Here is a 15,166-nt window from a genome sequence, read left to right as displayed (position 1 = left end):
TTTTAAAAAAATACATGAAAATTGAGGTTCATATTTTGCATGTCAGTAAAAAAGGAATATTTCATGCTCTTATGTTTTTTTTCTTCCATTTAATGTATATATTATTTATATTTTCTTTTTTTAAATTAATTTAATTCTATATTTTGGGATATTTAATGTGATTTATGGTTATTTTGAATTTTACAATTTATTTCATTTTGTTTTATATTTTCATCACATTTTATTCCACTTTATCTGAACTATGTTTAAATTGACATTTAATCTATTTCACTTGATTCTATTTTTCATGTATTTTTTATATTTAATTGTTAAATTAAATGTTCATATTATATATATATATATAATAAAATTATAAGATATAATTACATTAAATATAATAAGTAAATTATAAATAAAAACACATATACATATAATAAAATTATAAGATTATATATTTTTATATTATATAATATTAAATTAAATATAAGTGATTAAATTAAGTACATTTTCATATATATATATATATATATATATATATATATATATATATATATATATATATATATATATATATATATATATATATGAAAATATTTTGGATTTGGAATATATATATATATGAAAATGTACTTGTTATATTGAATTTAATTTAATCACTTATATTTAATTTAATATTATATAATATAAAAATATATAATCTTATAATTTTATTATATGTATATGCGTTTTTATTTATAATTTACTTATTATATTTATTTATTTATATATATATATATATATATATGAAAATGTAGTTGTTATATTGAATTTAATCACTTAGATTTAATTTAATATTATATCATATAAAAATATATAATCTTGTAATTTTATTATATGTATGTTTGTAAAATAGTAGAATTGTATTTCATATAATTAAATGGAAAAATAGAATCAAGTCCATTAGATTAAATGTCCATTTAAACAAAATTATGATAAAATGGAATAAAATGTGTTGAAAATATAACTAACCATAAATCACATTAAATATCAATTTCATAGTTTTGTTTTTCATTTTAAATCACATTTGAGTTGTTTTTTTATATGCGGCATGTTTTCTTCATCAAAGTCGACTGACTTTCACTGAGCGCGAATGTATCGTGGCGATCTGACAGCCCGAAGAGGAAGCGCGTGGGAGGTGACGAGTGGCTAAAAGCGCTAACGCTAACAGCTTCGAACTCCCTATGGGCATCTCGCGTATCTCCGCCGCTACGTCGATGCTAACGCTAATCTCCGCTTCATCTACCCCCCAGTGGAGGTTGCACGCTGTCGGCTCATGGCTTCTTCCTTCAGTCGGGCCTCCAGCCGCAGATGGTCCTCTCTACCGGGCAGGATGCCGTCGTCTTCCACGTAGTGAGTACTCAAATATACACGGATGTTTTTTTTTTTCTTTATCCTCAATCAGATTTCAGGATCTCATTTTCAAAATCAGTCACGCCGGCTGATTTAACTTAGATAATATTCGTGTCAGGGTTGATGAAAAGGTTTCTTCAGCCTTCATCTGTAATTCTTTGGAGGTGTCGGATGTTTCGCTTCTTATCCAAGAGGCTTCGTCAGCGAACTAAAGTTTTTAGCTGGTAGTTTCGGCTATATATATATATATATATATATATATATATATATATATATATATACAGTAAAGTCTCGTTATATCGATATTCAAGGGAGTCCAAAAAATATCGATATAACCGGGACTATCGATATATCCGACCCTGTTTGCATGTAATTTTCTCCGTGCGTGCATAGAAATAGTATCGATATAACCGGGACTATCGATATATCCGATATCGATATAACGAGACTTTACTGTGTATATATATATATATATATATATATATATATATATATATATATCCCTACTGTCCAGACGTGGCGGTGCCTGACTCTGCTATGATTGGTCCCTGCTCACTGATTACTTCTATTGTGCTGCCTGAGTATGAGGTCTACGACTGGCCTGATTGCCCCATTTACTCTGGTATCACCTCATCAGCATACCTAAGCAGACTGTTGTACGAATGATCCAAATTGAACCTCACCCCACCGTGGCGATTTAGTGAAGGATTTTGCTGTTTTATGAAAATACCTTTTTTTACTCCCCTTTCAAACGATCTATTTTCTTTCGCTAAGATTTTAACCTCATTGTCGTCAAATGAGTGGGTGCTAGCTTTTAGGTGCATATGTACTGCCAATTGAGGCCCACTAGTATTATCCCTGCGATGTTGATAAAGTTTTTTTTTTTGAGAATTTGTTTAGTCTCCCCAATGTATTGCTCTTTACAATTTTCATTCTTACAATGTATTGACTAAACTATGTTACTTTGTTTTTCATTTGCCAGCCTTTCTTTTGAATGCACTTATTTTTGCCTTAAAGTGTTTATGGGTTTGAAATAAGTCGTAATTTTGTGTTGCCAAAGGTCGCTTTGTAGTTTTTCAGAAACTCCTGCAATGTAAGGTACTGCTACTCCTCTCCTTTTTGTATCTTCACAATTTTTGGTTTCATTCCCTATTCTTTCATTTTGACATTTGTTAAAAGACCACTGAGGGTAACCACAGTTTGTGAGAGGACAGTAGGGATATACAGTAAAGTCTCGTTATATCGATATCGGATATATCGATAGTCCCGGTTATATCGATACTATTTATATGCACGCACAGAGAAAATTACATGCAAACAGGGTCGGATATATCGATAGTCCCGGTTATATCGATATTTTTTTTCGGACTCCCTTGAATATCGATATAACGAGACTTTACTGTATATATATAAATATAGGGCCGAAACTACCATCTTAAGACTTTAATTTGCTGACGAAGCCTCTTGGATAAGAAGCAAAACGTCCGACACCTTCAAAGAAGTACAGATGACGGCTGAAGAAACCTTTTCATCGATGGACCACTCCTGTACGACTAATAGCTTACACAGACGTAGTGTCAGGATTGTTTTTTTTTTAACTAATCCGATTACAGATTCCTTCTGACAATTTAAAAGTCATTTGTAGCAGGAAGTAACTTTCACCTTGAAGCCACTGGTAGTAGAAAGTAATCCAAGAAATAACACGGGTCTATTTCCTTGTGGTTTCTCCACTCACTCCAACTGTCAATTTACCTTCAGACTTGTTAGTAATTACTCGCAGCACGAAGCTCCCGCTGAAGCGCAAGCAGACGATGAATAGCAACAGGAAAGGAAATGAAGTGTAGCCTTGCGCGTGCGGCGCATGGAATTGTCATCAGCGGTCCTCACGCCCACTTGGAAGAGAAAAGACTCCGGTGTGTTGATGTGGATGGAAAAGAGACAAAGTTAAATGGGAGACGGGTGGGGCAGAGCAAAGACAGGAAACGTCTGCTGCGCTTGTCATTTAAGTCGAGTAGCTCAGCGAGGACTTCAGGATGTTCAGGATCTCCTCGGCCTCGACGGCCACACTTAAAATTACTTAGGCGCACGAAAGCGCCAATGAGGGCTGCGTCACAGCCTGTTGACCCGCTTTGAATTACCGTATATGAACAAGTTTTAAATCTAGCTAGCTAGATAGATTGATAGCAAGATTGGTATTTACAGAGTTAGCTATGTAGCGATGTCTCTATGTAACTATGCAGCGATGTAGCTATAAAGCTATGTAGCTATGTAGCTATGAAGCTATGTTGCTTTCTCGCTGGCTGTTTAGGTAGCTGTCTAGCTAGCTACCTAGATAGCAATGTAGCTTCATAGCTACATAGCTGCTTAGCAACATAGCTAGATTGACAGCTACATAGCTAGCTCTCTAGCCCAACTCAATATATACAGTATATGTACAGTATATATACAGTATACATACAGTATACATACAGTATACATACAGCATATATCCAATCCAATATATATATACATATATATATATATATATATATATATATATATATATATATATATATATATATATATATATATATATATATATAATACCTAGGCTTACGAACTTACTTGGTGTCCAAAAAGTGTGTGTAAGGTTAAAAGTATCTATTCCAAATATTAATTTCCCTTAGGAAACCATTAAAATGAGAATAATTCGTTCCCAGGTCCCCATAAAACATAATTTTCAACTAAATAAGCCTTAAAACTACACCCAATATACCTTATTTTATGTATAATAAGTGTGCTATGGTATTGTAATTAAACAAAATACACTGTACTATATAGTAAAGTCATTTTATTTACCTTTGTGATGGTAGTTGTCAATGGATGATGAACTTCTTGATGAACATCCGAGTGACGTGCTTTCTCGGCGATAATACCCTCACTCAAAATGTCCTGCTAGCTGTTTTTTTTGTGCTGAGATTCAATGTCGCTAAATACATAAATTCCAAATTTGAATATCTGAAACTATGAAACATAACATAATTTTTTTGGCATGGGTTATTTGTTTCATAATCAATTATTTAAGTGTTTGTGATCCGTGATTAAAAGAAATGTTTTTTTTTTTCTGACAAAAAATGCTATTAATACCCTTGTACTGTTCACACATTCACAAATTCATCCATTGATCATCTTCATCAATGCCTCAGCACAATTTTGAGCGTCCATCGAGCGTAGCAAAGGAAGCTCCCATCCGTGCATGTGAACTTGGGATGATCCGACCAAGTATTCCCACATCAGACGCGAGACTCTGGCGGATTGAGTTACGCTCCAGTTGGCGCGCCACTGAAGGCGTTGAAGGTCTTTGAAAGGAAAAAAAAAAAGACACTCTTTATTGCCTCCGCGACAACTCAATAGCATTCCACGTTAACAACACCTTTTTTTTTTTTAAACTCTTCTCACCTTGTTACGGACGCCATTACTGTCTTCTCCCGCATGACCACAGTCGCAATAACGCTGAATTTGATGACACTTTGTGATTTTGTGTGTGTTCGCGTGTGTGTTTGCTCTTCGGTGATCTTATCTGTCACCGGGCTCCTGTCGAGAGATAATTTGGGAATTTGGCAAACAAACACATTACAACATGTCATCACACGCGCGCGCAAAGCGATGGCCACCGTTTGACCTGGTACGAAGGAGTTTTCCTACTTCCAATGGGAAAAACGTAGACAGTTTTGTCTATTTACGCTATTACCGCCTTCATTGACGAAGCTAAAAGCCTTGTCATGGAAGTTACTGGTTTCCCCCTGAGGGGCGCTAAGTGCTGAGTTGTGCCTTGGAGGAGGTCTTTTGCATACCACACAGAGAGTGACTTGTCAACACCGGAAGCTTTTTTATCGTTTTTATTTTTCCTTTTGTCATTTTTGGATTAAATTGCAGAGCATCACCTGCCGGGTGACAATACCTCAAACCACTCGGAGCAGGGTGACCATGTTGATGGTTATTCAAGAATGTGTGTATACTGTCATGGTTACTGTAAAGCAGGGGTGTGAAAGTCATTTTTTGCCGCGGGCCACATCGTAGTTATGGTTTCCTCTCGAGGGCCGTTATGAATTTGGGGAACCCATTAGAATGTTTAAATCCCTTCAAATATTACATAGAGAGCACACAGCAAATTAATGAATAACTCGTTTTCAAATCTGAAGTCAAGAATAATGACTTTTATTGTGGTTGACATCCAAAAATATGAAATTTTGCCTCAGATTTTAGCAATCATCATGGAATTTAACAAGTTTGATTTGCTTTCGCGGGCCGAATAAAATGATGTGGCGGGCCGGATTTGGACCGCGGGCCTTGACTTTGACACCTGTGCTGTAAAGTAACTGTGGTTATAAAAGGAAGTTGAGGTTTGAAGTAATTGGGAAGTAATTTGTACCAAGGAGTAACATGCAAGGGCGTCAAACAGACTTGCTTGATTTGCTTTCGCGGGCCGAATAAAATGATGTGGCGGGCCAGATTTGGCCCCCGGGCCTTGACTTTGACACCTGTGTAATATTGATAAAGTCTAATTTAACAAATTTTGGGCAGTTATCATGACAAATTGCTTCATCCAAAAGTAATTGAGTACATGTATTTAGTTAGCAAAGTAAGGATAATCTTTTTTTTTCCAAATATGTACTATCTATGGTGTAAATTATGTTTTTATATGAACTGCCGTTTATTTGAACTCCTTCCATCTTAATGTTTCCACCTACATAAAAGAGATTTGACATTTCCTCTCCGGTACCAGTGGAGGTTCCTGTACCGTCTATTTTTTGAGTCGAGCTAAGAAAAGCCAATGTTTTCGTTCACAATGTGGACATTTAGCCGCAAAACTGAGCGCAATTGTGCATTGAAAATATCAACAATGGAGCAAATGTATCACCTGACAGGACAAAAGACGGCAACACAAACTAACCTCTTCATACATCTACTCAGGGCAGGGTCAAAATTTCCTTTTTCTGTTTTTTTTTAAGTCTAACTGGGTCCCAAAAAAGTGATTCAAACTGCTAAACGATTCCTCTAAACGAACATTTGCAAACAGAACATCGTCAAGATTTGCAGGGATTGTAAATTAACAGCATGCTGTCTCCTGGAGCTCTACCTGGAGGTTCAGAATCAGGATCAGAAAGCCTTTAAAGGACAACCGACGCCTCATGACAAATTGTGTCCATAATTTGTAAAATGGCTTCAAATGACTTCTACTAAGCGTATTTTAATAAGATTCCACCGCATATATCTATATTTTACGTTTTAAGACTCGCTCTGAATATTCAGGAAGTCTTGTTTTTGAGTTGGTGATGAGTCCGTACGTGATGTCACGAAAGGACCGCCCCCTGACGGAAAAAAAGAAACATTGTAGCAGTCCTTCCATCATGTCAATGTATTTGGCTGTACATGTTTGGTCTGAGAACCGTGTTGTACCCAAAAGCTGGCAGAAGAGGGCATCCAAGCTCCATATAAGGAATTTATCAGCCTGTGGAAGCGGAGGTGGCCACTGGAGGTCGCCATTTTGTGCCTCTTTTTTTTTGGGTGAGAGATTTTCCCCCAATGTTGCCTCAAAATGGCACATATAATTCTTTAATAAATAATAATTGCAAACATGTATGCTTTCCTCTTCAGAACAGAATCATATTCATAACTGGATGTGTAACAAGAAGGCATATTCTCTGAATCTGAAGCCATTGTTTTGATTCACAAGGAATGCAAGACGTCTTGGCGTGATTTCACGAACTGGGGGCAGGACCTTCTGAAACTCCCCATTTCCAGGGTCATTTTGAAGTAGTTTTGGGACACTTTAACTCATTTTTCTTGGTGTTTTGCATTTGACTAAAAATATCAGCCTGCGTGTTTTGGGTATTTTGGATGTTATAAAACGTTTTTCTGATGTCAGTTAGGAAACAAAAAAATGGTGTCGGTTGTCCTTTAATAGTCCCATAATGGGGACATTTGCAAATAGTCCTGATACAGTCCTGGATTATGTTTTTGAAATTCAAGAACTGTGTGTCCCTTGTTTTCAAGTTCTTCATACCAACGTTTCAGTGAGGAGAACCTTTCAGGTCAATTCCATGAGAAATCAACTTGAAAGATTATTTAATGGGACAGTTGCCCCTACCAACATGGCTGCCTTATTGACACATGTTATAGCCTGCTGTGCTCTACTTTAAATTGGTTTATTGCTCCGATTTTGTCAGTCCAAGGATGCACAATTTAGTCGCGAATTGCGAGCAATTCTTTGCTTCTGGCTCTGTTAAATTTAGGTTCCACTATATTTAAAAATATATACAGTAAAGTCTCGTTATATCGATATCGGATATATCGATAGTCCCGGTTATATCGATACTATTTCTATGCACGCACGGAGAAAATTACATGCAAACAGGGTCGGATATATCGATAGTCCCGGTTATATCGATATTTTTTCGGACTCCCTTGAATATCGATATAACGAGACTTTACTGTATTTTGGGGTGTAATCGGTGTGATTGTACATGTTCTAAAACGTGTCTTCACTCTACCCACCTACAGAGTTGCGTCTATGGTGAAAACCGCACCTCCATCCAGTGCACCACGCCCTCCCTGGCCAAGCTGGCCCTGCCACCACCGGTGGTCACCAAGGTGGCCTTCATCCTGGATGGGTACGCCACCGACCAATGGGACCTAATCTACGTGGAGGACCCCCTATTCCAGGACCCCAAACTCACGTCCAAGGACAACAAGAGTGTCGTGGAGCTCAAGGTGAGCCTTTCTTGAAAAAGTCAAGAGTAGACACACCATTGTTTTTCGAAGGGAATAGTTTTGGCTAATTTCAAGGAATTCTTGCCTGCTACCAGTTTCACTGGTTTCATTTCACACAAATTAGCAAGGCATGCTAATGATAAGTAGACCCACAGAAAAGTCACAGGAGCTATAGTTTGTTGTTTACACTGTGTCTGACTAGCATGCACGCTCATTCTCATTCCCACGTGCACGCCAGTTTGGGTTACGCCGGGAAGGAAACAATATGGAAACAAAAACAGGAAGTGGAGTCTGTTTCCCATCTTTTTTTTTTTTTGGGGGGGGGGGGGGCTTTTTTTGGTCAAGTCCCGGCGGCCCAACCTTCACACTTGCATGTGCATTGTTGTTGCTGCCAAGGTCAAACCTCTTGACATTGTCAAATGAATTTAACACAATGAAACCCTTTTTTCTTCTTTCTTTTTTTATTTATTTTTTTGGTCCCTTTTATTTTTTTATTTATACAGTGATACCTCCGTTTACGAAGCTCTTGGCTTACGAACTTTTCGGTTTACCAATGTTAAATTTAGGAAAATTTTACCTTGGCATACGAACTACTTTTCGGGATACACACGGAGCTGCCACAATGAGTGATGTGTCGTTCGCGGACGAGCCCGTTCTCCAAAAAAGAAAATGGCTGACGATATTTTTTTTGTCCTCTATTCCCCGCCCCCAGTCTTCGGTTAAAACCACGTGATTGGTCAAGAACGCCGCAGTGATGGGAGGTGGTTTAAACATTAAAGAGACAGGCAGACGACAGTGAGAGAGTTTCAACTTTGATAGAGTGTAGACTGCCAGGTTAAAATATCCCATTATCAGGCTCAACCCACACAAGCCATCTGAACACTGGATGCAAAAAGCTATCAACCCAGCTAAACAGAACACAATTGATGAGGAAATAGGTAAAATTATCGCAGAGAAAGCACCTCCAAGGGATCATTCCTCAAGATGGTGAAAGAAGAAGGCTACGTTCCTCATCAAGTGTTTAATGTTGATGAAACCGGCCACTCCATTCCATCAAGCCATCAACGACCATCACAAAGCTAAATAAAACGACTTTATTATACCGTACAGTTTATTTCTCGAATTGTAATACAATTTCTTTAATTGTAATACCACATTTATTATACATAAAATAAGGTATATTTTGTGGCTTAGAAAATTAGAAAATTATGTTTTATGGGGACTGTCACGTTTTGCGAGGTGGTGATGGCGGGTTCGGATCCCAAAAAGCAGGCAGGAGGGAGCAGGAGGTTGTTTGACAAATTGTATTAAAATAAAGTCAGCAGGAACAAAATGTAAAACATCAAAATGATCTGAATGGAAAAAATACAAAGTAGCAAAAGAAAACCAAGTGTAAAAGTCCGCCAAGGTTAAACAAACACGTACACAATGCATGCTGCAACCAAGCAGCAAACAAACAATGAATCGGCACCGGATGATCGTGCCAGGTGTCCTTTTAAGTGTTATAGATTATAACGACCAGCAACTGCGAGGCTGCCGGCAGGGCTGACGTCGCTACCCGCTGGTCGCCAATCTGATCGGGACGACCAGCACCTGTGCAGGTGCAGGCGGGGCCGACAGCGCCCCCCGTTGGTCGCCAACCAGATCATGACAGGGACCTGGGAACAAATTATTCTGATTTTAATGGTTTCCCATGGGAAATTATTTTTTGGGATACACACTTACTCTGTCTGGGAACATATTAAGTTCGTAAGCCAAGGTATCACTGTATTTCGCTCCGCTGACCGCAATAAATGCTTGAAGGCAGCTGCTGTCAAAGATCTTGTCTTTCTTTTTCCTTTTTTTTTAATTCCCAGGCGTGACCTTGGCCCTGTTGGTTAAGTCTACCTCCTTCCTTGACTTTTTTATGATCGCCCAACTTCACACAAACGAAACAGCATCTGATAAGGTTGAATTATGCGCTCATTTAGCATCGTCGCTATACTGGCAGCTGCTAAACAAAACACGCACGCACATGTATGAGCTACTATGGAGGGGGATGAAATCCATCCTTGTCACTTCCAGTCGTCTTTTAAAGTTTTATGGCTGAAATCAAATTTGCATGTTGTGTGTTTCTATAATAATTTCTGGATTTTTTTTTTTTTTGTCACAGAATAGGGCATTTGGGAATTGAAAATATGACGTAGAGCGCCTTTTCCGAATATGTTCAGGTTTTTTTTTTTCATGCTTGGGTGCCGATAAAGCGCTGGTCAGACCTCTGGCACTGTTTGTTTTTTTTTTCCCTTGCGCAAGGGGGCAGCGTTCCCCTTTTTTCCATGTTAGCGTTTTGTTCCAGCTTCAGCTGTTGTTAAAGCGCCATAAAAACCAATATGTATGTATTGCATTGTATTTTGGACAGCAGCCCTCATTTCAAACTCATATAACTCCAGACTCATATAATTTAGGAATTAACTCTTTTTTTCTGCTGAAAGAAGAGATTCTAGAGGGTTTTTTTATGCTGCATTGAATGTTGATGTAGTCTTAAAACTCAAACTCCTAGAATTTGAGTGACAATGACAAAAACCCTGGCACTACAGTGGATGTATTTATGCACACCGTCTGGCAGTGAATGAGTTAAAACAGAAAGAATAGCACAATGTTGAAGTCTTTCCCATGACTACAATTGCTTTGGCAGCCCCAAAATTATTGTCATCATTACTATCATATCTATCATATAACTATCATATACAGGAGCTAAAGCAGTCACAAAGATAGGAGAAAGAACCAGGGAGTAAAACTAAGATCAAGTCTGAATCATTCTCAGTCAAATGCCAAAGAGTACAAGTTTTGAGGCGATGGAAAAGGCAGCCATGCTAATTGCTAAGCTAACTAAAGATTGACGTGATCATCAAACACAAAGGCCTGGTTGAAATAATATTAAAGCATGTACAACTTTGAACAGTAAAATAGTAGTATTGCTAATACATTCATACAACATTGTAAACTTATTAAAAAGAAAAAAGTAAATGTAAGTTGCGTGTGATTGCTTTTGCCACCTAAGCACTTGACAGACGTAGCGTGGTCAAAAAACACGCCAGCTGAGAGTGGAATGAAGGAACGTTGGCACGGGGCTTGGCGGGAAACTCACTGGCATTTGTCGCCATGACACTTTATTTACAGTAATGGTTCGTCGCCGGTTTCCATCAACAAAGTTGTCATGACGGCAAATGGAAAATGACGCGCAACTACCACATGCATTTTTTTATTAATACAGTAAAGTCTCGTTATATCGATATCGGATATATCGATAGTCCCGGTTATATCGATACTATTTCTATGCACGCACGGAGAAAATTACATGCAAACAGGGTCGAATATATCGATAGTCCCGGTTATATCGATATTTTTTCGGACTCCCTTGAATATCGATATAACGAGACTTTACTGTATATTGAATTCCCCTATTTTTTTTAAAGATATATTTATTCACAAGTTAATTATTTATTGATTTTCTACATTATATATTTTAGTAATTTTACATATACAGTGATATCTCGGTTTACGAATCCCTTGGCTAACGAAATTTTCGGGTTACGAACGTTAAATTTCTGAAAATTTTACCTTGGCATGCGAACTTTTTTCGGGATACACACGGAGCGCCACAATGAGTGATGTGTCGTTCGCGAACGAGCCCGTTCTTCTAACAACAAAATGGCAGCTGGCTTGTTTTGAGAGAGTGAAACCATTCTCCAAAAAAGAAAATGGCTGACGATATTTTTTTCTCCTCTATTCCCCGCCCCCAGTCTTCGGTTAAAGCTACGTGATTGGTCAAGAACACAGCCGTGATGGGGGGTGCTTTAAACATTAAATAGACAGGCAGACAACAGTGAGAGAGTTTCAACTTTGATAGTTCAAAGGCAGAGTGTAGACTGCAAGGTTAAAATATCTCATCTCAAATAATATAGATGGGATATCTCAAAATATCCCATCAATCAGGCTCCACAAATAACCACACACACCATCTGTACACTTGATGCAAAAAGCTATCAACCCAGCTAAACAGAACACAATTGATGAGGAACTAGATACAATTATCACAGAGAAGGCATTTAAAAGGGATCATTCCTCAAGATGGTGAAAGAAGAAGGCTACGTTCCTCATCAAGTGTTTAATGCTGATGAAACCGGCCACTCCATTCCATCAAGCCATCAATGACCATCACAAAGGTAAATAAAATGATTCATTATACAGTACAGTTTATTTCTTTAAATGTAATACAATAGCACATTTATTATACATAAAATAAGGTATCTTTTGTTTAGTTTTAAGGCTTAGAAAATTAGAAAGTAGAAAATTATGTTTTATGGGGACCTGGGAACGGATTATTCTAATTTTAATGGATTCCTATGGGAAATTAATTTTTGGGATACATACTTTTCACCTTACACACTCTGTCTGGGAACCAATTAAGTTCGTAAGCCAAGGTATCACTGAATATTATTTTAATGTTGTTTACATTGTGTGTACATTATATGAGTTGTTTTACATAGCCGAGATTTGTTTATGTTCATTGTGGTGAATCTAAAATAATTATAAAAAATACATTACCACTAAACTAATATTCTTCATAAAAGGCAGTTAGATGAAACATACCCATTTATTTTACTTTAGTTTTGCGTGTGCTTGTATGTGCATATGTGTGTGGGAACAGGTGTGAGCCTCCACTGTGTCAAATCTGGAAATCTTGAGCTGTCACGCTAGGAATGTGATCATTCTTTTTATTGCCTTTTGCTGTACTCAAACAAGCATGCCACTATAACATTGGTGTGTGTGTGTGTGTGTGTTTGTGTGTGTGTGTGTGTGTGTGTGTGTGTGTGTGCGCGTGTGCGTGCGTGCGTGTGTGTGTGCGTGTGTGTGTGTGTGTGTGTGTGTGTGTGTGTGTGTGTGTGTGTGTGTGTGTGTGTGTGTGTGTGTGTGTGTGTGTGTGTGTGTGTGTGTGTGTGTGTGTGTGTGTGTGTGTGTGTGTGTGTGAAGGGTAAAAGAAAAACAAAAGTGAGTAAGAAAGTGAAAACGAGCAGACGGTGACTGGTGAGTTGTCACCAGACTCGAGTAAGCCACGCAACAAATTGTCTTCGTGGTGATTATTCAATGGGACTTTTGCATTTGGCCTTGTTAGAATGTAGCTTGGTATGTTTGGTAACTTTTGGATGGATGAAAGGTAGGATGGATGGATGATGGATGAAAGATGGGATGGATGAACAGAAGATGGATGGATGGATGGAAGATTGGATGGATGAATGATGGATGGAGGAATGATGGCTCAATGGATGCATGGATGGATGAACAAAGAATGGATCGATAGATGGATGGATGGATGAATGAAAGATTGGATAGAATGACAGCGGATGGATGGGTGAATGATGGATGGATGGATGGATGAACAAAGAATGGATCGATGAAAGATTGGATGGATAAACAAAGGATGGATCGATAGATGGATGGATGGATGAATGAAAGATTGGATAGAATGACAGCGGATGGATGGGTGAATGATGGATGGATGTATGGATGAATGATGGCTCGATGGATGGAGGGATGAACAAAGAATGGATGGATTAAAGATTGGATGGATAAACAAAGGATGGATGGATGGTGGATGGATGAATGAAAGATTGGATGGATGAATGAAAGTAGGATGGATGAACAGCAGGTGGATGGATGGATGGATGAAAGATTAGATGGATGAAAGATCGGATGGATGAACAAAGGATGGGTGGATGGCTGGATGAAAGATTGGATGGATGGATTAAAGATTGAATGGATAAACAAAGAATGGATGGATGAAAGACTGAACAAAGGATGGTTGGATGAACAGAGGATAGATGGATGAATGATGGATGGATGGATGGATGGATGGATGGATGGATGGATGGATGGATGGATGGATGAAAGATTACATGGCTGAAAGATAGGATAGATGAACAAAGGATGGATGGATACTTTACATTTAAACAAATATAAAATGAACACAATTGGTGGAAGTAGTTATTTGTGTTCTCTTTGTCATTGCCAGATGTTTTAAATGCTGTGTTAGGTGACTTTAAAATGTTCTGTGACTGTAAAGTCTCCTTAAGAGTTTTGAAAGGTGCTTCTAAATTAAATGTATTATTATTATTATTATTATTATTATTATTATTATTATTATTTGAGTTCACCTGTTGTAGTGCTCCTGTTTTGGTCAGCGATAAAGTTGTGTAACGAACGATACCGTGGCTCCAACAGGGCGACCGCATGGACCGCGAGGCCATGAAATGCCAGGTTCTTACCGTGTCCAACCGCAGCTGCGAGAGCCTCACCCTGGTGGGCAACACGCTGGAGTGTACCGTCCCCAACGAGCTGCAGGCCACCACCGCCAAGGAGCTGCAGGTGGAGGTGAGCCACCTCCACCCCCCAAATAAAATTCTAAATAAGCTAGGCTAACAATAGTATGCAATCACCATTGACATGCTATCATTACATTACTACATTATAACAGTAATCATAGGCATATATTCTTTATCCTCTTCAGCTGTTGTTAAAGCGCCATATAAACCAATATGTATGTATTGCATTGTATTTTGGACATCTGCCCTCATTTCAAACTCATATAACTCCAGATGCATATCATTTAGAAAATCTTCCTTAACTATTTTAGATGCTTAGAGGAATTGAAAATATGACGTAGAGCGCCATTCCCCAATTTGTTCGGGTTTTAGTTTTTCTTGCTGTTGTGCCGATAAAGCCCTGGCCAGACTTCTGGCAATGTTTTTCACTTCCACAGGGGGGCGGCATTTCCCATTTTTCCATGTTAGTGCTTTTTTCCAACTTCAGCTGTTGTTAAAGTGCGATAAAAACCAATATGTATGTATTGCATTATATTTTGAACATCTGCCCTCATTTCAAGCTCATATAACTCCAGATCCATATAACTTAGGCATTAATTCTTTTTTCTGATGAAAGAAGAGAATGTAAGATTTCTCACGCTGTATTGATTGTTTTTGTCATCCTAAAACTCAATATTCTGTGG

At 38.0% G+C, this 15,166-nt stretch overlaps 1 protein-coding gene across 1 annotated transcript in view; it reads left to right on the top strand.

The window, feature by feature from the left end:
• met (MET proto-oncogene, receptor tyrosine kinase) overlaps nt 1-15,166 on the top strand; it is a 77,372-nt gene that overhangs the window by 47,370 nt on the left and 14,836 nt on the right. Inside the window, exons 11-13 of the mRNA XM_088996220.1 lie at nt 1,269-1,368; nt 7,912-8,121; nt 14,383-14,532. Of these exons, the coding sequence (XP_088852346.1) occupies nt 1,269-1,368; nt 7,912-8,121; nt 14,383-14,532 (460 nt within the window). The remainder of the gene's footprint in view (nt 1-1,268; nt 1,369-7,911; nt 8,122-14,382; nt 14,533-15,166) is intronic.

The sequence above is a fragment of the Hippocampus bargibanti genome, linkage group LG05, assembly GCF_051943395.1.
Source record: "Hippocampus bargibanti isolate YZ-2025 linkage group LG05, ASM5194339v1, whole genome shotgun sequence".
Lineage (NCBI taxonomy): Eukaryota > Metazoa > Chordata > Actinopteri > Syngnathiformes > Syngnathidae > Hippocampus > Hippocampus bargibanti.
The sequence above is the reverse complement of the archived record's forward strand: the minus strand, read 5'-3'. Positions and strand labels throughout refer to the sequence as shown.